At 41.1% G+C, this 23,658-nt stretch overlaps 1 protein-coding gene across 1 annotated transcript; it reads right to left on the reverse strand.

The window, feature by feature from the left end:
* Window positions 1-19,724: 19,724 nt before the first annotated feature.
* Window positions 19,725-20,663, reverse strand: LOC130864827 (olfactory receptor 1L4). Its single transcript, XM_057755611.1, has one exon. The coding sequence runs from the start codon at window positions 20,652-20,654 to the stop codon at window positions 19,725-19,727; it is 930 nt and encodes a 309-aa protein (XP_057611594.1). The 5' UTR covers window positions 20,655-20,663.
* Between the last annotated feature and the right edge of the window lie 2,995 nt (window positions 20,664-23,658).

A 23,658-nucleotide genomic window follows, 5' to 3' on the forward strand; every position in this document is an offset into this window, starting at 1 on the left:
TCTATTTAGGTTGTTTACCTGGTCCTGGTTTAACTTTGGTATATGGTATTCATCTAAAAAAGTGTCAATTTCTTTAACATTTTCCAGTTTTATGGCATACAGGCTTTTGTAGTAAGATCTAATGATTGTCTGAATTTCCTCTGTGTCTGTGGTTATGTCCCCCTTTTCATTTCTGATTTTATTAATTTTCAAATTCTCTCTCTGCTGTTTGATTAGTTTGGATAGGGGTTTATCAATCTTGTTGATTTTCTCCAGGAACCAGCTTTTTGTTTCATTGATTCTTTCAATTGTTTTCTGTGTTTCTTTTTTGTTGATTTCAGACCTTAGTTTGATTATTTCCAGTCTTCTACTCCTTCTAGGTGAGTCTGCTTCTTTTTTCCTGAGCTTTCAGGTTGGCTGTTAAGTCTCCAATGTGTGCTTTCTCTGTTTTCTTTAAGTGGGCAGTTAGTGCTATGAACTTTCCTCTCAGGACTGCTTTCATAGTGTCCCATAGGTTTGAGTATGTTGTTTCTTTGTTTTCATTGAATTCAAGGAAGACTTTAATTTCTTTCTTTATTTCTTCCTTAATCCAGGTATGGTTCAGTAGTTGACTGTTCAGTTTCCATGAGTTTGTAGGCTTTCTGGAGGTAGCATTGTTGTTGAATTCTAGCTTTAATCCATGGTGATCTGATAAGATACAGGTGGTTACAGATATTTTTTTGTAACTCTGGATGTTTGTTTTGTTACCGAGTATGTGGTCAATTTTCGAGAAGGTTCCATGAGCTGCAGAGAAGAAGGTATATTCTTTCCTATTTGGGTGGAATATTCTATAGATGTCTGTTAAGTCCATTTGATTCATTACCCCCAATAATTCTCTTATTTCTCTGTTAGGTTTCTGTCTAATTGACCTGTCCATTGGTGAGAGAGGAGTGTTAAAGTCTCCTACTATTAATGTGTGTGGTTTGATTGCTGCCTTGAGTTTTAGCAATGTATATTTTACGTACGTGGGTGCTTTTGTATTAGGGGCATAGATATTCAGGACTGAGACTTCATCCTGATGAATTGTTCCTGTTATGAGTAGAAAATGTCCCTCTCCATCTCTTCTGATTGATTTAAGTTTGAAGTCAACTTTGTTAGAAATTAGTATGGCCACACCTGCTTGTTTCTTAGGTCCATTTACTTTATAAGCCTTATCCCAACCCGTTACTCTGAGTAGGTGCCTGTCTTTCTGGTTTAGGTGTGTTTCTTGTAAACAGCAGAATGTTGGATCCTGTTTTCGTATCCAATCTCTTAGTCTGTGCCTTTTTATAGGTGAGTTGAGTCCATTGACATTAAGTGATATTAATGACCAGTGGTTGTTAACTCCGGTCATTTTTTTAGTAGTAAATTTTGTGTGTTTCCCTTCTTTGTGTTGTGCTGGTGAAGGGTCTCTAGTTGTCTGAGATATTGTGGTCATTGTTGGACTCCTTGGTTAGTGATTTTCCTTCTATTACTTTCTTTAAGGCTGGATTTGTGGCTACCTATTGTTTAAATTTATTTTTATCCTGGAAAATTTTGTTTTCTCCATTTATAGTGAATGAAAGTTTGGCTGGGTATAGTAGTGTGGGCTTGCATCCACGGTCTCTTAGTTTCTGCAGTACATCTATCCAGGACCTTCTGGCTTTCATTGTTTCCATAGAGAAGTCAGGTGTAAGTCTGATAGGTTTACCTTTATAAGTAACTTGGCCTTTTTCCTTTGCAGCTCTTAATATTCTTTCTTTGTTCTGTATGCTTTGTGTTTTGATTATTATATGGCGAGGGGATGTTTTTTTTTGATCCAGCCTATTCGGTGTTCTGTATGCTTCTTGAACCTTCGTAGGTATATCTTTCTTTAGGTGGGAAAGTTTTCTTCTATAATTTTATTAAATATATTTTCTGGACCGTTGAGATGCGCTTCTTCCCTTTCTTCTACTCCTATTATTCTTATGTTTGGTCTTTTTATTGTGTCCCATATTTCCTGAATGTTTTGTGATGAGAGTTTGTTGGCCTTGCTGTTTTCTTTGATCAGCGTGTTTATTTTCTCTATGGTATCTTCAGAATCTGAGATTCTTTATTCTATCTCTTGTATTCTGTTGGTTATGCTTGTTTCTGTGGACTCTATTCGTTTACCTAGATTTTCCATGTCCAGCCAGCCTTCTGTTTGTGTTTTCTTCTTTGCCTCCAATTCAGTTTTCAAGTCTTGAACTGTTTCCATTATCTGTTTGATTGTTTTTCCTTGGTTTCCTAGGGTGTCATTCACTGATTTACTCAATTCTTCAAACTTTCTGTTATACTTCTCATCCATTTCTATAAGGGCATATTTTACATGCTGTTTAAGGGCATCAATCACTTTCATAAAGTCAATTTTTTCTACTTCTTCATGATTAAGGTGTTCATGTCCTCCTGTTATGAGGTCGCTGGGTTCTGGTGGTTTCATATTATTTTTCAGATTGTTGGGTGAATTCTTGCATTGGCGCCTGCCCATCTCTTTCTCCGAATGCTCTCCTATGGATCTTCTTTTACAGGATCAGGTCTCCTTGCCTACTGTTGTACCTTCCCAGTGATGGTACTCCCCAGTGATGGTTCTCCTGGTGCTCCAGTGATGTCTCTCCTGGTGCCAATATCAGATCTCCGTGCCCAATGATGGCTCTCCTGGTGCCAAGATCCGCTCTCCTTGCTGGTTGGGTAGTTCGTAAACAAAGCACCTACCTTGCTTGGTGCAGGCAGGCCAGTGAAACAAAGGAACTCCCGCCCGCCTGTTTGCCCTGAGGATTCGCCCCCAGTACCCAGACAGGCTGAGCTAGGTGGTGTTATGTGCCCAAAGAAGGAAGGGGGCAGAAGGAAGAAGGGTCCTGGATGCTAGGTGGGTGGGATAGGAACAGAGAGGCAGTCTGCAGGGAATAGAGTCTCTGCAGGGAGCCCAGGCGGGGTGGGGGTGGGGTGTGAGGAACTTCTGAGCTCCCTGTCTGGGGCTGCTGCCACGTCACAAACTCACCCCAATGATGATTCTCCTGGTACCGAGCTCAGATCTCCGCGCTGGTTGGGTAGTTCGTAAACAAAGCGCCTACCTTCTTTAATGTTTTCTTTAACTAATGATTCTAGTTCCTCCATTGTATCTTGAGATTCTCTCTTCCATCTTTTGTATGCTGATGTTTATGCTTGTGTTTGTGGTTCCTGATCATTTTCTTATGATTTCTGTTTCTATAATTCCCTCCTCTTGTATTTTCTTTATTGTCTCTATTTCAGTTTTCATGTCCTGAATAGTTCCTTTCATATGTTCGATTTCTTTTTCTTGGTTTTCTTTAAATGATTCGCTGAAGTCTTCCAATTTATTGTTTGTCTTTTCCTCCATTTCTTTAAGGGAATTTTTCATTTTTTCTTTAAGAGTTTCAAACATTCTCTTGATTTTTTTAGATCATTTTCTTCTGGTTCATCCATATTTGGTTGTTCAGGTCCTGCTGTTGTAGGGTCTTTAGGTTTTAGTGGTGTTGTGTTGCTCTTTGTGGTGTTGCATGTGTTCTTACCTTTTCTACTCATCTTTTCCTCTAATAGGTGTGGTTGGGTCTGTCTGAGATTCTGTTGAATAATCTTCTAGGTGCCAGTGAATCCATAGTTCAGATGGTTGTTCCTCGTGGTATAGTCAGTGCCCCAGTTCTCATTACCCCATTGGTTTCTCCATGTTCCTGGAGGTAGCTTAGCATTCCTGGGCTTTGCTCTGCTCCCTTGGAGTTTGCTTTCTCTGGCCTACTTTTGCCTAAGTTGCTGGCTTTACCCTGTTTCTGTAAATCCTGATCTGGATCTCTCTCCGCCCCCACAGAAGTCCCTGGCTGGGAGTTGGTCCTGCAAAAGTTTCTGGCTCTGGTCTACTGCCTGAGAATTCCCAGGCTCGGATGTGCCCAGAACTGCAGAGGACCTGGCTCAGGCTTACTCCCTCAGAGGTCCCAAACTCATGCTCTGTCCCACAGAGGTTCCAGCTTATTCCTTTTGATATTGCAGACCAATGCTTGGATCCACAGAGGTACTGGATCAGGGCTATTCCCTCTGAGGTCCCAGACTCATATCTGGCCCAGTAGAGATCTCTGGCTCCTGCCTATTCCCTCAGGTCCCCAAATTCACTCATGCCCAGGCTGGTAGAGGTGCTGGCACTGGCCTAGTTCCTGGGAGGTGCTAGACTTATGCCCAGACCCACGGGGGTCCTTCCTTGGGTCTACTCCCTTGAAGGTCCCAGGTTCACATCTGGGCCCTCAACCATCTCTGGCTCTGATTCACTTACTCAATGGTTCCTCCCTGTACCTGTTCTGGTGGAATTCCCTGACTCTGTGTCTGGTCACTGGCTCAATCCTTATCCACCAGTGTCCCGGTACTGGGTTAGCTCCTGGGGCTGAATTTGTTCCTGGCTTCTATTTCTGGTGGAGCTTGCTATCTCTGTTCTAGGCAGTTCCATTTTGTGCTTTCTTTATTGTCTCTATTTCAATCTTATAGCCTTGAACTATCTCCTTCACTTGTTTGATTGTTTTTTCTTGGCTTTCTTTAAGGAATTTATCGATTTCTTTGTTTTTTTATTTGTCTTTTCCTCCATTTCTTTAAGGAAATTTTCTATTTACTCTTTAAGGGCCTCTAAATATTCATACATTAAGGTTATTTTTTGCTTCATCTGCATTGTTATGTTCAGGTCTTACTGTTGTACAACCACTAGTTTCTGATGGAGCCATCTTGCTCTTCATGTTGTTTAGTGTATTCTTACACTGATATCTACCCATCTCTTCCTCTAATCAGTGCAGGTGGAACCTGTGGCTCCAGTGGTTGCTGAGGCCATGGAGGATATTTGGTGGGGAGAGGATACCGCTGCCTGGTCATCTGGTCTGTAGGGGTAGGGGAGTGGCACCAGATGTGCCCTTGGTGGCTAGTTCTAGAGATCAGGGATGTCCAGCTGGAATCTTAGACACTCATGTTTCTGTCAGTAAATACAGGTGGGACCTGTGACTCCAGTAGTTCCTGATGCAGTGGGGGATGCTTCTGGAGTTGGGATTTTTGTTGGAATGTCTTTGACTCTTGGGTGGAGCAACCAGCCCAGGTATGAATTTTTTAATTTGAACTATATATGAATATTTATATCCAGACTATGCGTGTTATATGTATTTAGGTAGATAGATGTGCATTTCTTATGACTTTTTGAGATATTCTCTTTGTTATTTTAGAGTCCTTTCTTTTCTGTATTTATCTACACATTGTTAGTCCAAGCTATCTTTATTCACATTTTCCCTTCATATCTCCTATAGTTTGTTATTCTCCTCTCTATGCCCTCTCAATGGTCTTTTTTAAACTTTCTTTGTTTTCCCAGTCACTCCAGGTTATACACTCACATTTGAAAATTGTGACCATTTTATGAAAGAGACCATTATATGAAAGAGAACTTGTGATGTTTCATTTTCTGCATCTGGGTTATCTCACTCAATATGATCTTTTCTAAGTTCACCCACTTACTAACAAATTTTGTGATTTCATTTTCCTTTACAACTGAACAGTAGTATTCCATAGCATATATGTTTCACATTTTCATTATCTATTTGTCCGTTGAAGGTGCTCTTGATTTTTTTTGTGTGTAGGGAGTGAGGTTCATTCTTATTAAACACCTTTATAAAATGTCATAGTTAAGAAACTATGGACATAGGTTCAAGGCCAGAGGTACCTTGTTCCTAAATTCTTTCCTCATTCTTGTTTGTTGGGCAAAGACTACATCAGACTATTGTTATCAGATATTTATTGTTTTCCTGGTGTTTTATCCTCCAACATACTGGATCACTCTCAGATGTTAACTATCCTTATCCCCTATTCTGATCATGGTAACTTAACTGTTTCTTCACTGGTCCAACAGTTTCAGGAGGGTAGGATTTATTTGTAAAATTGTTATGATTTTATTGAGAAAAAGAAATCTAGTGCTAAAGGGAGAATGAGGCAGTCCTAAACAAATAAATTACCATCCCTTATTTTATTTTATTTATTTTTTAAAAGAAAAGAAACTATCTTTTTACATTATACACACCAATCCAAGTTCCCACTCCCTCCCCTCCTTCCATTCCCTCCACCTACCCCTTCTCCAACCCCCTGTCCACTCCTTAGGGAGAGTAATGCACTTTGCTTTGGGGAAGGTTCAAGGCCATGCTTACTAATTGTAGGCTGAGCAAGTTTTCCATCCAAAAAGAGAATAGGTTACAAAAAGCCAGTACAAGCAGTAGGGATAAATCCTGGTGCCACTGCCAGTGTCCTCTTAGTCTGCCCCCACCACACCACCCTGAACCACATTCAGAGAGGCTAGTTTGATTCCTTTACAGTCCGACTGGTATTGGTGAGCTCCCATTAGCTCAGGTAGACTGTTTCTGTGGGTGTACACATCATGGTGTGCTACAGTAATGAAAACAGCTTGATATTGGCAGAAAAACAGAGGGATTGACCAATGGAATCAAATTGAAGACCCAGATATTCCACACACCTATGAACACCTGATTTTTGAAAAAGAAGCTAAAATTATACAATGGAAAAAAGAAACCATCTTCAACAAATGGTGCTGGCATATTTAGATGTCAACATGTAGAAAAATGCAAATAGATCCTTATCTATCTTCATGCACAAGACTCAAGTCCGAATAGATTAAAGACCTCAATATAAATCCAACCTCACTGAACATGATAGAAAAGAAGGTGGGAAGTAGCCTTCAATGCATGGGCACAGAAGTCTACTTTCTAAATAAAACATCAGTAACACAGACACCGAGAGTAACAATAAATAAATGGGACCTCCTGAAACTGAAAAGCTTCTGTAAAGCAAAGGATACAGTCAATAAGACAAAAAGGCAGCATACTGAATGGGAAAATGTTGACCAAGGTCTTTGTCTCACCCAGTCCCAAAGAGAAACACAGAGGTATACATTAATCATAAACTGGTTGGCCTATTATCTCAGGTCTTTTATTAACTCTTACTTTCTACATTAACCCATTATTCTTGTCTGTGTCGGCCATGTGACTTGGTACCTTTTATCAACTAGGCATTCTCATCTTTTTTCCTCTGTTTCTGGATAACGACTGCAGACTCAGCCTTTCCTCTTCCCAGAATTCTCCTGTTCTCTTTGCCTTGTGTCTACTTTCTGCCTGGCTACTGACCAATCAGCATTTTATTAAAACAATACAAGACTATTGTCCTGTAGCAGGAAAAGCTCTTCACCAATCCCACATTAGACAAAAGACTGATCTCCAAAATATATAGAGAACTCAAGATATTAGACATCAAACTTCTAAATAACCCAATTAAAAATAGGGTACAGAACTAAACAGAATTCTCAACAGAAGAACTCACATGGCCAAAAGATACTTAAGGAAATGTCCAGTATCCTTAGCCATCAGAGAAATGCAAATAAAAACAATTCTGAGATACCATCTTACACTAGTCACAATGATTAAGATAAAAAACACCAATGATAGCTTATGCTGGAGAGGATGTGGATTAAGGGGAACACTCATTCATTGCAGGTAGAAATGCAAACATGTCCAACCACTTTGGAAATCAGTATGGTGGTTTCTCAGAAAATTGGGATCTTTGTACCTCAAGATCCAGAAGTACCACTCTTGGGCATATGCCCAAAAGATACTCAATGATACTGCAAAGGCATTTGTTCAACTGTGTTCACAGCAGCATTATTTGTAATAGTCAGAACCTGGAAACAACCTGTAAATGCCCCTTAACTGAAGAATGGATAAAGAAAATATGACACATTTACACATTTAGATTACTACTCAGAGGTAAAAAACAATGACATCTTGAATTTTGCATGCAAATAGATGGAATTAGAAAACACTATCCTGAGTGAGGTAACCCAGACTCAAATAGATGAATATAATATGCACTCACTCATAAGTGGATACTAGCTTTAACAAAGGACATTGAGCCTATAGTTTATAACACTAGAGAAGCTAAGTAACAAGGTAAACCCTAAGAAAAATGTGTATAGAACCACATGAAAAGGGGAAATAGACAAGATCACCTGACAAAATTGGGGACATAGATGTGGGGATGGAATGGAGGGTGGAAGAGGAAGATGAGAGGAAAAGAGAAGGGGTGAGGGAGGAGAACTTGAGGGAACAGGATAGTCAAAATGGAGCAAGGACAGAGATGAGAGCAAGGAAAGAGATATCTTGATTGAGAAGGCCATTATGGGGTTAGCAAAAAACCTGGCTCTAGAGAAATTCCCAGGAATCCACAAGGATGACCCCAGCCAAGACCCTAAGCAATAGAGGAGAGGATACCTGAAATTGCTTTTCCATGTAGTCAGGCTGATGAATATCTTAAATATTACCATAGAGCCTTCATTTAGCAACTTATGGAAACAAGACAGAGACCTGCATCAGAGCACTGTACTGAGCTTCCTAAGTCCAGTTGAAGAGTGGGAGGAATGAGAATATGAGCAAAGAGGTAAATTACTATTCTTAAAGCTAAAGGGCTTAACTTTATAAGGTAATTAAAGATATTATTAATGAATTTGTTTATCACATGCTAGGATTTATTCACATTCTAAAGTGTCTCATATACTGAACTGAGCATTAAAAATATCACATTAATAGATTCATTGGTAATTGTACAAATCTTGTAGATGGCCTTACTCAACTAAGAGCTATGTGGGATATAGTGATTTCCAGGTGGTTCTGTACATGTACAAAAGCCATTGCAAGCCTCAAATCATTTACAGCTTTCTGGTTATTCCTTGATTACTGAAAGATTAAAAATAGAAGCAATGGCAGGAACCTTGATGTTACAACCTAGACTTTCTCATGTTCCATTCTACAGCATATTTATCTTGCTGTATTTTTAAGACCAAGTATCTTATGTCATGCTATTGAAAACCTTCTGACCTAGAAGAACTGGTATTTATGATAATTTGATGAAACATTTGAGACAGAAGGAGATAGATAGTTATGACTGGATGGATGATATGCAGGTGGATATATGAAAGGATGGATATATGGAGAGTTTATATTGGTAGTTATAATGAGAATTTGTGCCTTATTACAGTTTTATAGTATTCATTAATATTGTAACTAAATAATTCTGGATACCTGTCTTATAAGAATATGGTCTGATCTCATTTGATCCCTTTATTTAAATGGACTCTTGGAATAACATGGCTAACAAGTTCTTGTCATAAGTGGTTTGAATTACTTATTTAATAGCAGTATGAGTTCTTCAAGAGCTATTCTCATCTTGGAAGTGGAATGATGACTAATGGTTACTATGGTGATGGCATCATAATCTTGACTTTTTTTTACTGTTATATTTTTCTATGAAGAAAATACAGTTTAAATTAGAAATAAAGTACAGGGTTAAATTTTGTGATTTTTTTCTGCTTGTTTTATTCCACAGGATAATTTAGGTTTTTCTGGATGACAATCATTGTATTTATTTATAGAATATGAGAAGATTCTTGTTGAAAATACTGGACTTGAAGAGAAAATAGGAATTAGAAATGTTGTAGAAAGAATTAGAAATGAGAGTTTACAGTGTTTTGATTCTTGGATATTAATAAAAGAATAAAAACTTTTAAAATAGCTTCCCTATTTTTCTAGCTGTGATTCTTTACCATAATTGAAGAAGCCTTACAGAGTTTTACTTCCATGTTTGTAGAGAGCCGTGTGAAGTCATACCTGATGGCAATGTGTAGAGAGCTGCATGGAGCTGCACCTGATGGTGCTGGCTTCCGCCCTCCACAATCCTGAAAGCGAGTGCTCTCTGTGATAATCAACTCCTAATATCAACTAGGCCTGACTTATGCTATTATCATGCAATGATTGTCAGCTGCTTGCATATGCGTGGACCTATGGGCAGTGCCGACCTGGCAATCCGGGGTTGGTTGCCCATGCCTACTTAAAGGCTGGGAGGTTTTGCCTGAGGGGGAGAGAGGAGAGAGAGAGAGAGAGGAGGAGAAAGGGAGAGAGTGAGAGTGAGTGAGTGAGTGAGTGAGAGGGAGGGAGGGAGAGAGAGAGAGAGAGATAACTGTAAAAAGGTCCTGAATAAAACTGCAGCAGGAAGAGCTCTGGTGTTGCATTCTTCTTGCTGGCCGAGGGGGACCGTGACAAGTGGTGGCCTGTACGGGGACAAGACAAGTGGTACCGCATACTGGGAACTGTAGTAGGAGCTGCGGGCCTGCTTTTCGTCCTGCCCGGCTCCTGTGTGGCTAGCTTTACACCAGAAATAACAACACACAAACTGTATTCTTTTAAACACTGCTTGGCCCATTTCTGTTCGTGTGTGTAGCACCCCAAGATGTGCTTACCGGGAAGATTCTAAACTACGTCCATCCTGGGTCAGAGCTTCATCGCATCTGCTCTGGAGAGGAGAGCATGATGTTGTCTCTCAGAGGAGCTGCCCTGCATCTGAGCTCACTTCCTCTTCCTCCCAGCATTCTATTCTGTTTACTCCACCCACCTAAAGGCTGGCCAATCAAATGGGCCAAGGCAGTTTCTTTATTAGCCAATGACCTTCCTCCATCAGGGAACCTTCAAACCTCTCTCCGTGGAGCCCAGAACTTGCTGCAGTCAGGGGGTGCACCAGATAATCCTCAAGGTAAAGATTGGGGATCCGCAAAAGAAAGAAAAAAAATGCGGGTTTTCCGCTCTTGTCGGTAGAAGAAGAGAGAGGGGGAGAGAGAGGGAGAGATAACTGTAAAAAGGTCCTGAATAAACTGCTTAGCAGGAAGAGCTCCAGGGTGTCGCGTGTCATCCTTGCAGGACGAGGTAGAGCCGCGACATGTGGTGGCCCGTACTGGGACAAGTGGTGCCGCGTACGGGGAACCTCCAAACCTCTCTCCATGGAGCCCAGAACTTGCTGCAGTCAGGGGGTGCACCGGATAATCCTCAAGGTAAAGATTGGGGATCCGCGAAAGAAAGAAAAAAATGCGGGTTTTCCGCTCTCGCCAGTAGAAGGGAGAGTGGGGATAATGAGAGCTGCGACTATAGCGGACGGATCAAAGTGAGAGCCACGACCAAAATGAATGGTTTAAAGTAAAACTAAAAGGAAGAATGGGATTTTAGAATGGGTGCTTCAACATCACACCTGATTTTTCTGGCTCTTAACGAGCTGTTACAGAGGGCATTGGAAAGGTTTTTGACTGAATGTGACACAATTGCTTCTTGGTTTGTTGTCTCTGGCAATCTTAATGTGTCATCCTGGGACAAGCTTGGTAGAGATCTGAATTTTGCCGCTGAACAAGGTACGCTAAGGAAGGGAGTTAGATTCATGTGGTTTGAACTACCGAGACCTCCTGAGTTTGCAGTGGACTGTGAGCAGCTGCGGCTCCAAGGTCAAGGAGCTCCCGGCGGCTCCAAGGCCAAGCAGCTGAGGGTCTGTGAAGCTGCAAACACCCACAGGGCCAGAACGCTAGGCCACTCCCAGCGTGTGCCTCAGGGCATAGAAGCATAGGGCATAGAAGCTTAGCGCGTAGAATCAGGCCCGGACGGGATCCGCCCCACCCCGAAGGGGTGGGGGGGGTGTAAGCACACCTTGCCTCCACCTTCCAGCTTGGTGGGGAGGTGGAGCTTCCGCCCCTCCCCCTTGCCGCGACCCGCTCCTAGCGCAGCTGGAAAATGGCAGTAAATTGCAGTAAATACCCCTAAGAATGCAGTGTCCCTGCTCAGCAGGAAGTAGCCAGACAGATTGACAATGCCTAAATTCCCTAAAACATGGTGTAAGTGGGGGCCCTTTCAATGGTTGCAGAGCAGCAAGCCTGCTTTCCTGAGTTCCGCTCCACTCCGAGCACCAGTCTGGACCCAGAATGAATGCAGCTGGGGCAGAAAGGCAGCTGGAACAGAGCTGGAGCAGAGTTTTGCTAGGTGGCTGTGGTGGAAGGCACATTGCCTCAGCAGTTGGTGCCTAGACTGGCGGATGCCACAGCAGTGCTAAGAGTATCAGCAAACGCAACAAGTGCTGGAGCTGAGACAAGCTGGAGCACAGACCCCACAGGGCTGCCCGAGAATGCAGCGTAGCTGCAGGGCAAAGAAAAGGCAGTGGCAGTTTCAGGCTCTGCACACCGCTGAAGAGTCTGCGACAGAGCGAATTTAAATCAAGAGACTACCCTATTGTAGGAGCAGGAACCTGTGTGTACTGTTTTAGTCAAAGGGTTGGTAGAATACCATAGCCCAAATGGGAGGTTGGGTCTAATGGTGATTGGGAACCCTACCTCTGGCAATCTCAACACCTGTTGTCGTGGGCATTTATCTTTAAATCCTGTGTAAGATCAGACAACCCATGAGAATGCAGCATATGGTCACTTAGCAGAAGCAGGATCAGCTGAGCTGCTAGGGAAGCCAAAGAGGTGCACGAGGGAGAAGGTGTCTTCCAGGCACTCAGCTGACAAGAATGAATGTGCCACAGGGGTATGGCAGCTGGGGTATGTTAAGAGAGGCAAGTCCATACCCTAGTCTGTCAGACATTTCTATCCATCCAGGGCTGTATGTGACCAGCATTCAATATGACTCATGCAGCTAATCTGTCTAAAGAATTATCTAGATATCTTTTAGGTAATTGGTCTGGTGAATTCGAAAACAACTGGAAAAGCTGAGACTGGTGACTACAGATTCCACACGCATGGATACCAGCCTGGCAGAAGGACTATCCTCCTGGATCACTCCATGGATCATCTGAAGGAGTGGGTGGGAGTAAGAGCCCTAGCAGGCTTAATGGTGCTTGCCTCCCTGGTATGTCTGTGGTGCATCTGTCACATAAGGGTTTCACAGCATTGCAATGCAGTTATGATCATTCAGGCCTTCACGGCCATTGAAGCAGGACAATCCCCTCAAGCTTGGTGATCTATATTTGAGCACAGGATGCGAGGCTTGCGCACTGCACTTGAGGTCAGAGAAGTCGACCTCAAGAAGAGCAAGTCTGATTGCATGTGGGTTGGTGTCTAGCTCCCACCTCTGTAAAAAGACACTGGACAGGTCCAGTGTTCTCTGGACAGACACTAGCACATGTTCCATTTTTAACAGAGATCAGACCTCTACTCTTGCCTGTTGCTTTACAAAACAAAAAGGGGAAACTGTAGAGAGCCGTGTGAAGTCATACCTGATGGCAATGTGTAGAGAGCTGCATGGAGCTGCACCTGATGGTGCTGGCTTCCGCCCTCTGTGATCCCGAAAGCGAGTGCTCTCTGTGATAATCAACTCCTAATATCAACTCTGCCTGACTTATGCTATTATCATGCAATAATTGTCAGCTGCTTGCATATGCGTGGACCTATGGGCAGTGCCGACCTGGCAATCCGGGGTTGGTTGCCCATGCCTACTTAAGGGCTGGGAGGTTTTTCACGAGGGGGAGAGAGGAGAGAGAGAGAGGAGGAAGAGAGAGTGAGAGAGTGAGAGTGAGTGAGTGAGTGAGTGAGAAGGAGAGAGAGAGATAACTGTAAAAAGGTCCTGAATAAAACTGCAGCAGGAAGAGCTCCGGTGTTGCATCCTTCTTGGGGCCGAGGGGGACTGAGACAAATGTTCATTGATTCTACATTTGGGCGAGTTTTGCTTTACTAGAAATACTCTGATCATTCTTCATCTTTTGAAGCAAATTCCATTCTTTTGCTACTTCTTGTAAAAAGTCTCTTTTTGTCACGGCCCCCTCGTCCAGCAAGGAAGACGCGCAACACCGGAGCTCTTCTTGCTAAGCAGTTTATTTCAGGACTTTATTCACAGCAATCTTTTCCCTTCTCTTTCTCTCCCACTCTTCCTGGGCAAACCTCTCCCAGCCCTTAAGTAGGCACTGGGCCACCAACCCCAGATTGCCAGGTGGGCACTGCCCATAGGTCCACGCATATGCAAGCAGCTGACAATCATTGCATGATAATAGCATAAGCCAGGCTTTAGCCATAGGAGTTGATTATCACAGAGAGCACTCGCTTTCGGGATCGCGGAGGGTGGAAGCCAGCACCATCAGGTATGACTCCACGCAGCTCTCTACATTGCCATCAGGTGTGGCTCCATGCAGCTCGCTACATTTTTTATTTTTATATTTTATTTTAAAAATAAAACAAACTATCTTTTTCATTATACATACCAACCCAAGTTCCCACTCCCTCTCCTCCTCCCATTCTCTACACATACCCTCCCACTCAACCCCCATCCAATCCTCAGAGAGGGTAAGAAACATTGCTTTGGGGGAAGGTTCAAGGCCCTCCTTACTATATCTAAGCTGAGCAAGGTATTATCTAAAGAAAAAAGATTCCCTAGAAGCCAGTCCATGTAGTAGGGCTAATTCCTTGTGCTACTGCAAATGACCTCTCAGTCTTCCCCAGCCATGCAATTATCAACCACATTCAGAGGGACTAGTTTGGTCCTATGCTTTTTTCTATCTAGAGTTGGTGAGCTCCCATTAACTCAGATCGACTGTTTCGGTGGGTGTACCATCATGGTCTTGACCTGTTTGCTCATATTCTCATTCCTCCTCCTCTTCAACTGGACTTCTGGAGCTCAGTTCAGTGCTTTGATGCAGGTTTCTGCCTCTGTTTCTATCAGTGACTGGATGAAAGTTTTATGGTGATATGTGAGATATTCATCAATTTGACTACAAGGAAAGTCAAGATCGGCCCCCATCTCTTCTATTACTTAGGGTCACCCTTGTGGATTCCTGGGCATTTCTCTAGAACCAGGTTTCTTGCTAGCCCTATAATGAATCCCTCAATCAAGATATCTCTTTCCTTGCTCTCATCTCTGTTATTCCTCCTTCTTGACTGTCCTATTCCTTCAAGTTCTCTTCAACCCTCCCCTTCTTCCCTTCTCTTCCCCTTCCACCCTCTTTCCCCTGTTAGAGGGGGGCCACTTGTTTGGTCCCGGCTGCTCAGCAGCTCAGACCTGAAACAATCACACAGAAACTGTATTAATTAAATCACTTGCCAATTAGCTCTAGCTTCTTATTGGCTAGCTTTTACATATTAATTTTAACCCATTTCTATTAATCTCTATATTGCCACATGGTTGTGGCTTACCAGCTAAAGTTCTGACATCTCTCTTCAATGGCATACATGGCATCTCCCTGACTCTGCCTCCTTTCTCCAAGAATTCAGTTTAGTTTTCTCCAACTATCTCTATTCTTTTGCCCTATTACAGGTCAAGACAGTTTATTAACCAATGGTATTCAGAGCATACAGAGGGAAAACCCACATCATTCCTTCACCCCCATGATCCCAATTTTTTTAGACGATCTTGTCTGTTTACACTTTCTTTTCTTTATTTTTTATTGAAAATTTCCACCTCCTCCCCTCCCCCCACTCCCCATACCCCTCCCTCTCCAGTTCAAGGAACAGTCAGGGTTCCCTACCCTATGGAAGTCCAAGGTCCTCCCTGCTCCCCCCAGGCCCAGGAAGGTGAGCATACAAACAGACTAGGTTCCTACTAAGCCTGTCCATGCAGTAGAATCAAAACCAAGCGCCATTATCCTTGGCTTCTCCATCAGCCTCCACTGTCAGCCACATTCAGAGAGTCTGGTTTGATCACATGCTCCCTTACTTCCAGTCCAACTGGACTTGGTGATCAACCATTAGATCAATCCCACCGTCTCAGTGGGTGAACGCATCCCTTGTGGTCCTGACTTCCTTGCTCTGGTTACACTTTCTAGGTGGATCTATATATGTTTTTCTTAGGGTTCACCCTTATTACCTAACTTTTCTAAGATCATGAACTATAGGCTCAATATCCTTTGTTTATAGCTAGTATCCACTTATGAGTGAGTATATACCATATTCATCTTTTTGGGTCTGGTTACCTTACTCAGGATAGTATTTTCTAATTTCATCCATTTGCATGCAAAATTCAAGATGTTATTTGTTTGTTTTTTTCCATTGCATAGTACTCTAATTGTAAGTGTGCCACATTTTCTTTATCCACTCTTCAGTTGAAGGACAACTAGGTTGTTTCCAGGTCTTGGCTATTACAAATAATGTTGCTATGAGCATAGCTGAACAAATGCCTTTCCAGTATCATTGAGCATCTTTTGGGTATATGACCAAGAGTGGTATGGCTGGATCATAAGGTAGGTTGATTCCCAATTTTCTGAGAAACTGCCATACTGATTTCCAAAGTGGGTGGACAAGTTTGCGTTTCCACCTGCAATGGATGAGTGTTCCCCTTACTCCATATCCTTTCAAGCTTAAGCTATCATTAGTGTTTTTGACAGGTGTAAGATGGTATCTCAGAATAGTTTTGATTTGCATTTCTGTGATGACTAAGGATGTTGGACATTTCCTTAGGTGTCTTTTGGCCATTTGATATTCTTCTGCTGAAAATTCTCTGTTTAGTTCTGCACCCCATTTTTAATTGGGTTATTTAGAATTTTGATATCTAATATCTTGAGTTCTCTATATATTTTGAAGATGAGTCTTTTGTCTGATTTGGGGTTGCTGAAGATCTTTTCCCATTCAGTAGGCTGCCTTTTTGTCTTACTGACTGTGTCTTTTGCTTTACAGAAGATTCTCAGTTTCAGGAGGTCCCATTTATTTATTGTTGTTCTTAGTGTCTGTACTACTGGTGTTATATTTATAAAGTGAACTCCTGTGCCCATGCATTGAAGACTACTTCCCACTTTCTCTTCTGCCAGGCACAGTGTGGGTAGATTTATATTGGGGTCTTTAATACACCTGAGTTTTGTGCATGGGGATATATATGGATCTACATGTTGACATCCAATTATGCCTACACCTTTTGTTGAAGATGGTTTCTTTTTTTCCATTGTATAATTTTAGCTTCTTTTTCAAAAATCAGGTGTTCATAGGTGTGTGGATTAATATCTGGGTTTTCAATTTGATTCTATTGGTCGACGTCTTTGTTTTTCTGCCAATACCAAGCTGTTTTCATTACTGTATCTCTATATTAGAGCTTGATGTCAGGGATGCTGATGTCTCTGGAAGTACCTTTATTGTACAGGATTGTTTTGGCTATCCTTGGTTTTTGTTTATCCAAATGAAGTTGAGTATTGGTCTTTCAAGGTCAGTGAAAAATTGTGCTGGGATTTTGATGGGGACTGCATTGAATCTGTATACTGCTTTTGGTAGCATTGCCACTTTTACTATATTGATCCTACCTATCCAAGAGCATGGGAGATATTTCCATTTTCTGATATCTCCTTCAATTTCTTTCATCAAAGTCTTAAAGTTATTGTCAAGTAGGTCTTTCACTTCTTTGGTTAGTGTTACCCAGAGATATTTTATGTTATTTGTGGCTATTGTGAAAGGTTATGTATGTCTGATTTTCCTCTCAGTTTCTTTATCATTTGTGTATAGGAGGGCTACTAATGTTTTTCAGTTGATCTTATATCTGGCCACATCACTGGAGGTGTTTATTAGATGTAGAAGTTCTCTGGTAGAGTTTTTGGGGACACTTTTATATGTTATCATATCATTTGCAAAAAAGCAAAAGTTTGACTTCATCCTTTACATTTTGAATCCCCTTGATCTCCTTTTGTTGTCTCACTGCTATATCCAAAACTTCAAGAACTGTGTTGAAGAGATATGGAGAGAGTGGACAGCCTTGTCTTGCTTTTGATTTTAGTGGAATCACTTTGAGTTTCTCTCCATTTAATTTGAAGTGGGTTGTTGGCTTGCTGTATATTGCTTTTATTATATTTAGATATGCTCCTTGTATCCCTGATCTCTCCAAGACCTTTATTATGAAGGGGTGTTGGATTTTATCGAATGCTTTTTCAGCGTCTAATGAAATGATCATATTTTTTTCTTTCAGTTGATTTATAAAATGGATTACATTGGTAGATTTTTGTATGTTAAACCAGCCCTGCATCTCTGGGATGAAGCTTTTTTTTGGTATAATTTATTTGGTGTTCTGTCAGCTTCTTGTACCTTCATAGGGATATCCTTCTTTAATTGGGAAAGTCTTCTATAATTTTGTTGAATATATTTTCTATGCCATTGAGCTGGAGTTCTTCTCCATCTACTTTTATTGTTTTTAGGTTTGGTCTTTTCATGGAGTTCCAGATTTTCTGGATGCTTTGTGTTAAGAATTTGTTGGATTTAATGTTTTCTTTGACCATTGAGTCTATTTCCTCTATAGTATTTTTTTCCTCTGATAATTTTTTATTACTTTATAAATAATAGGAATCAAAATTTCCACTTCCTCCCCTCCTCCCACTTCCCTCCCACTCCATCACTCATCACCTCCTCCCCTCCAGATCTAAGAGAGTTCAGACTACCCTGTCCTTTGGGAAGTCTAAGGTCCTCCCTGCTCTATCCAGGCTTAGGAAGGTATGCATCCAAATAGACTACGATCCCAAAAAGTCAGTACATGCAGTAGAGACCAACCCCAGTGCCATTATCATTGGCTTCTCAGTCTGCTTCAATTGTCAGTCACATTCAGAGGGTCCAGTTTGATCCTATGCTTGTTCAACCCCAGTCCAGCTGGTTTTGGTGAGCTCCCATTAGAACAGACACCCTGCCTCAGTGGGTAGAACCAACCTCTCGCAGTCCTGACTTCCGTGCTCATCTTCTCCCTCCTTCTGCTCTTCAACTGGACCTTGGGAGCTCAGTCCAGTGTGTCAATGTGGGTCTCTGTCTCTACCTCCACCTGAAGGTTCTATGGTGATATTCAAGATAGTCATCAGTCTGACTACGGGACAAGGCCAGTTCAGGCACCCTCTCCTCGACTGCCCAGGGTCCTAGCAGGGGACATCCCTGTGAACATCTGGGACCACCTTTAGAGTTAAGCCTCTTGCCAACCCTATAATGCCTCCCTTAATTAAGATATCTTCTTCCTTGCTCCCATATCCTACCTTCCTCCATCTCAACCATTCAACTCCTCCAAGCTCTTTTTCAACACTTGAGATTCTTTCTTCTATTTCTTGTATTGTGTTGGTTATATTTGTCTCTGTAATTCCTGTTCATTTACCCAGATTTTCCATATCAAGAATTCCATTGGTTTGTGTTTTCTTTTTTAATTCTCTGTCAGTCTTCAAGTCTTGAACTCTTTGCTCCACCTATTTGATTGTTTTTGCTTGGGTTTCTCTGAGGGATTTATTAATTTCTTCCAAGTTTTTTTGTTTGTCTTTTCCTCCATTTTAAAGGGAGTTTTTATTTCCTCTTTAAAGGCCTCCATCATTTTTATAAAGTTGCATTTAAAGTCATTTTTTTCTGCTTAAGAAGTTCTTTTTATTGCAATATTATATCTACATGCATTACTCATCTAAAAACTAACAGTAAGCTGTAACTCCTTGACTATCTGCATTTTCAAAAGTAGTGAAGTACTATTGTGCAAAATAATATTATAACACTGGGGCATTAGATTCTTCATAAAACTGGGCACCAAGTAGGATATGACCTTGTTTTCAACATTTATTTTATCAAAAAATTTTTAGAAAGCAAACATTTTGTTTTCCCGTCAGTGATATAACTGCAATCTAATGCCACCCATGAGGAAAATGTATAAGAAAATATATAAAAGGAAGAATAACCTAGTGATGTCTTAGATAATTAAGAAACAACAATAATTTCTGTTTTGATCTTTTAAAAATTATGAATTACATGCATGTGTATGCATGTGTTGGTGCCTGCAGAGGCCAGAAGAATGTGCTGATCTTTTGGAGCTGGAGTTACATGTCATTGTTAGAGATCTGACAGAGGTATTGGGAACTGAATTCATGTTCTCTGTAACAGAATGCTTTTAATGACTGAGCCATCTCTCCATTCTCTCATTTTGATCTTTCTATGAGTGAACTTTGCACATTAACTTCTTCAAACCTCTTTTAATATCTTTGTTCCTCAGGCTATAGATAAAAGGATTCATCATAGGAGTCACTACTGTGTACATAACAGTGGCTACCCGGTCCTTCACCACTGAGTACATGGACAGAGGCCTAAAGTAGACATAGATAATACTCCCATAGAACAGGACCACTACAGTGAGGTGGGAGCCACAGGTAGAGAAGGCTTTCCATTTTCCAGCTGCAGAGGGGATCCTGAGCACAGTGACAATGATTCTCAGGTAGGAGAAGAGAATGCATAGGAAGGGGGTCACAATGACAGCCAGGGTCTCAGTCATGACCACAATCTGGCTGGAGGATGTATCAGAGCAGGACAGCTTCAGCACCGGCTGGGTGTCACAGAAAAAGTGCTTAATGACATGGGAGGCACAGAATGAGAGTCGAGACATGAGAAGAACACGGAACAGGGCATGTAGGTGGGAGATGGTGCAGGATCCCAGGAGCATGAAGAGGCAGCGGTGTGGCCTCATCACCACATCATAATGTAAAGGGGTACAGATGGCCACCAGTCGGTCAATGGCCATGGATGCCAGCAGGTAACTGTCAGTGTTCCCCAAGGCCATGAAGAAGTACATCTGAACTAGACATCCCACGTAGGAGATAGTCTTTGTTTCTGAGAGCAAGTTCACTAGCATCTTGGGCACAATAACTGTTGTGAAGCAGATATCCATGAATGATAAGTTGCTGAGGAAAAAGTACATGGGGGTATGGAGCCTGGAATCAGAGTGGATGACCAGGATGATAAGCACATTCCCCACCATGGTGACCATGTACATGAGGAAGAAGATGTCAAAAAGGGGTTTCTGCATCTGGGGGTTGGAAGAGAGTCCCAGCAGGATGAAATCTGAGGTTCTGCTGCTGTGGTTGTTCATTTCTCTGTCTCTGGATAAATTTTGGAGAAATGGTAAGAAATACATGAGTGGAAATTTCATGTGTATAGCTTCTTTCCTAACATCAAGCTCATTGCTATTTATTATTTTAAGAATATTTGCTAAGAATTGATAGTATAATATACTAAAAAATATCTAGCAAGAAGGCACAAAGAGACAACTTTGTTATTTAATAAATTACTAGATGAAGGTTTCTCATCCCTGGTTAATAATGTCTGTTTTATTTAATTTTTCTGAATTCTTTTGGTTTCTGTATATTTATCTCAGTTGGCTTCTTGACCAAGTCCTAATCCTCCTAATTTTTTTACAGAATAAAAAGTTGTGTTTTCCTTGAAGCAGTTCATTTACATAGGAAGGATCTTCATAAATGAGGTCCTCCCATTCATGTTCTTGACATAGTTTTGGAGATGGTGGTCATAATAGGGAAACTAGTCAAATGAGCACATAATTTATCTATGCTCTGTGAAATCTACATAATTCAGATAATATTTTCTGGTATCTGGTGAAGAAAAAACTTAGCATTGACTTAATTATTTTTGGATGTTAAATTCTGGACTCTCTACGAACTTTGTTCCCAAGGATGTCACTCAAGAGAAGTACTACAAGCTTCTACCTATGATAATGATAGTATGTCTTTAAATACATTATGTTTCCTGTGTACAAGATTACTTTGAAGATAGAATAAGGTCATCACAAAAAGGGGAATTAGCAGAACATGTGTGTTATAAACCTGGAGGGGAAGGGATTCTTGCAGTGGAAATGTTTAATTGGGAATGAATGCAGAGGGAAATGGGTGAGAAAAGAATGGAGTAAAGGTTAAACAAAATGAAGGATGTATGTAAAACCCTATGAAAATCTTCTATTTTGTGAGTTTGTTAAAATTATAATTAAAAAAGTTTGAACAAAGAAACCCTGAATATGTGAATAATTCTCCTCTCAGAAGCCAAGTATTATCAAATGAAAATTTCCATAGCATGTGTGGGATATCTCCATGCAAGCTATTGTTCAAGGAGGCTCCAGAGATCCTCCAAGAATTATAGACTACTGCCAATGTTCTTTATTGTCCACCAGAACTAGATCAGGACCCTATTTTGCTAAAGATATTACATATTTGCGTTGTAATACATTGAAAAATAAAACTCAAGCTGAAATGGAAGGCTACTCCATACTGGCTACATTTTACATTATTAGGTGCTATGTAAGCTGCTATGGGATGAGATTCATCAACAGTCCCATTTAGCTTGGAGTCTATGTCTTCCGTTAATGATCTGTTCAGTAAGATATGGCCACCAGTGCAATGATGGTGTTGCTATTATAGGGGCAACCAACTACTTTCTGATTTGAGTCCTAATAAACAGGAGAGAACTTATGCTTTGTCCTGTAAACTTGTTAGAAGTCTGTGGCTAAGAAGGTCATAGGCCCTATGGGAGTACCTACTACTATTGTTTTGCTAAATAGGCACAAGGTCAAAGTGCTTTCTTAATGACTAGACATATATTAGTTCTTCTCTCAGTCTTTGCCAGAGAAAATTCTTTTGGTAGTGGGCAATGATTAATTAGTGAGAGCCACAGCTGGTCAAAGTGTAGAAAAATAGACAATTGTGGCATTATCTGCCCTATAGGTCACCTATGTCAGTCCCTCAAAGATCAGGAAATATCATGGAATGTGGGGCAGAATGAATAGCCAAGTGTTGGGGAAAAGTGCTATGAAGCAATGCCTTATAGTTGTAACATGGATGTTTTACCCTGGATGAAGCTGTGGTTACCTGCACAAGAATAGATCTGTTACCATTTCATCATATACCAGATAGAAACTTAAGAGATCATCTGAAGCTAAAGGGAACTAAGAGGAGTCATTTTCTTCAGTGCTATAGCCAGCGATAAGTTTTCTATGTTCTGGTAAATAACATCCCATTTATGGTCATACAAGCAACTAACAATTTGACTCAGTAGGTCAAAAATAGAAGGATATCAAAATATGAGAGGACTTTTTTGGAAGGAAAAACATTTTGGTGGGACAGGGGGAAGGAGAGAGGAAGACAGAAAGTGAAAATGCCCAAGTTCAGAACATATGTATGAAATCATGAAAGAATAAAAAAATCTGCTATGAAGTTCTCATTCTAAACATTCATGTAATAATGTAAAGTTTAGTGTGTTCTGTCCACACAAATATTTAGGAAACAAGATACAGGGATGGCACCTGATAGCACTGTTGAGTACTTTGGCTCAGATAATAGACTAAGACAGTATGAAAGAGAAATCTAAAGAATCAGGGTAACATATATACTAAAAATGTGAATCTGCCACTTTTTCAGGTAACACGACTGTCCCAGATAATAACCTATTAAGTGGATACTAAAGCAAAGGATAGCGAGCCTATATAGTTCATGACCCTAAAGAAGCTAAGTAACAATGTGAACCCTAAGAAAAACATATATAGATCCATCTGGAAATGGAAAATAGACAAGATTACCAGACAAAATTAGGAGCATGGAGGTGAGGGAAGAAGGGAGAGTGGAAGAGGAAGAGGAGGAGAGAAAGGGAGCAGTGAGGAGAACTGGAGGGGAAAGAATAGTTGAGATGGAGGAAGGACAGAGATGAAAGGAGATATTTTGATTGAGGGAGCCAATATAGGGCTAGCAAGAAACCTGGCTCTAGAGAAATTTCCAGGAATCCACAAGGATGACTCCAGAGAAGATCCTAAACATCAGAGGAGAGGGTGTCTGTTGTTAGAGACTGCTTGTTGATTTCCCAACCACCCATACTCCCAATAATCACACAAAACTATATTATTTAAATCACAGCTTGGCCAGTCAATTAAGTGTATTGCCAGCTAGCTCTAGTATCTTTGGCTAACCCATTTCTATTAATCTGTGTATTGCCACGTGGCTGTGGTTTTCTGGCAAGGTTTTGGCATGACTGCCTATGGTGGCAGCTGTATGACTTTTGCCACTCCTTCTTCTTTCTCCCAGCATTCAGTTCAGCTT

Source organism: Chionomys nivalis, chromosome 22, assembly GCF_950005125.1.
Source record: "Chionomys nivalis chromosome 22, mChiNiv1.1, whole genome shotgun sequence".
Taxonomy (NCBI): domain Eukaryota; kingdom Metazoa; phylum Chordata; class Mammalia; order Rodentia; family Cricetidae; genus Chionomys; species Chionomys nivalis.

Excerpts from the sequence above, each read along its gene's own strand:
- LOC130864827 (XM_057755611.1), bottom strand. The coding sequence starts at position 20,654 with ATGAACAACCACAGCAGCAGAACCTCAGATTTCATCCTGCTGGGACTC.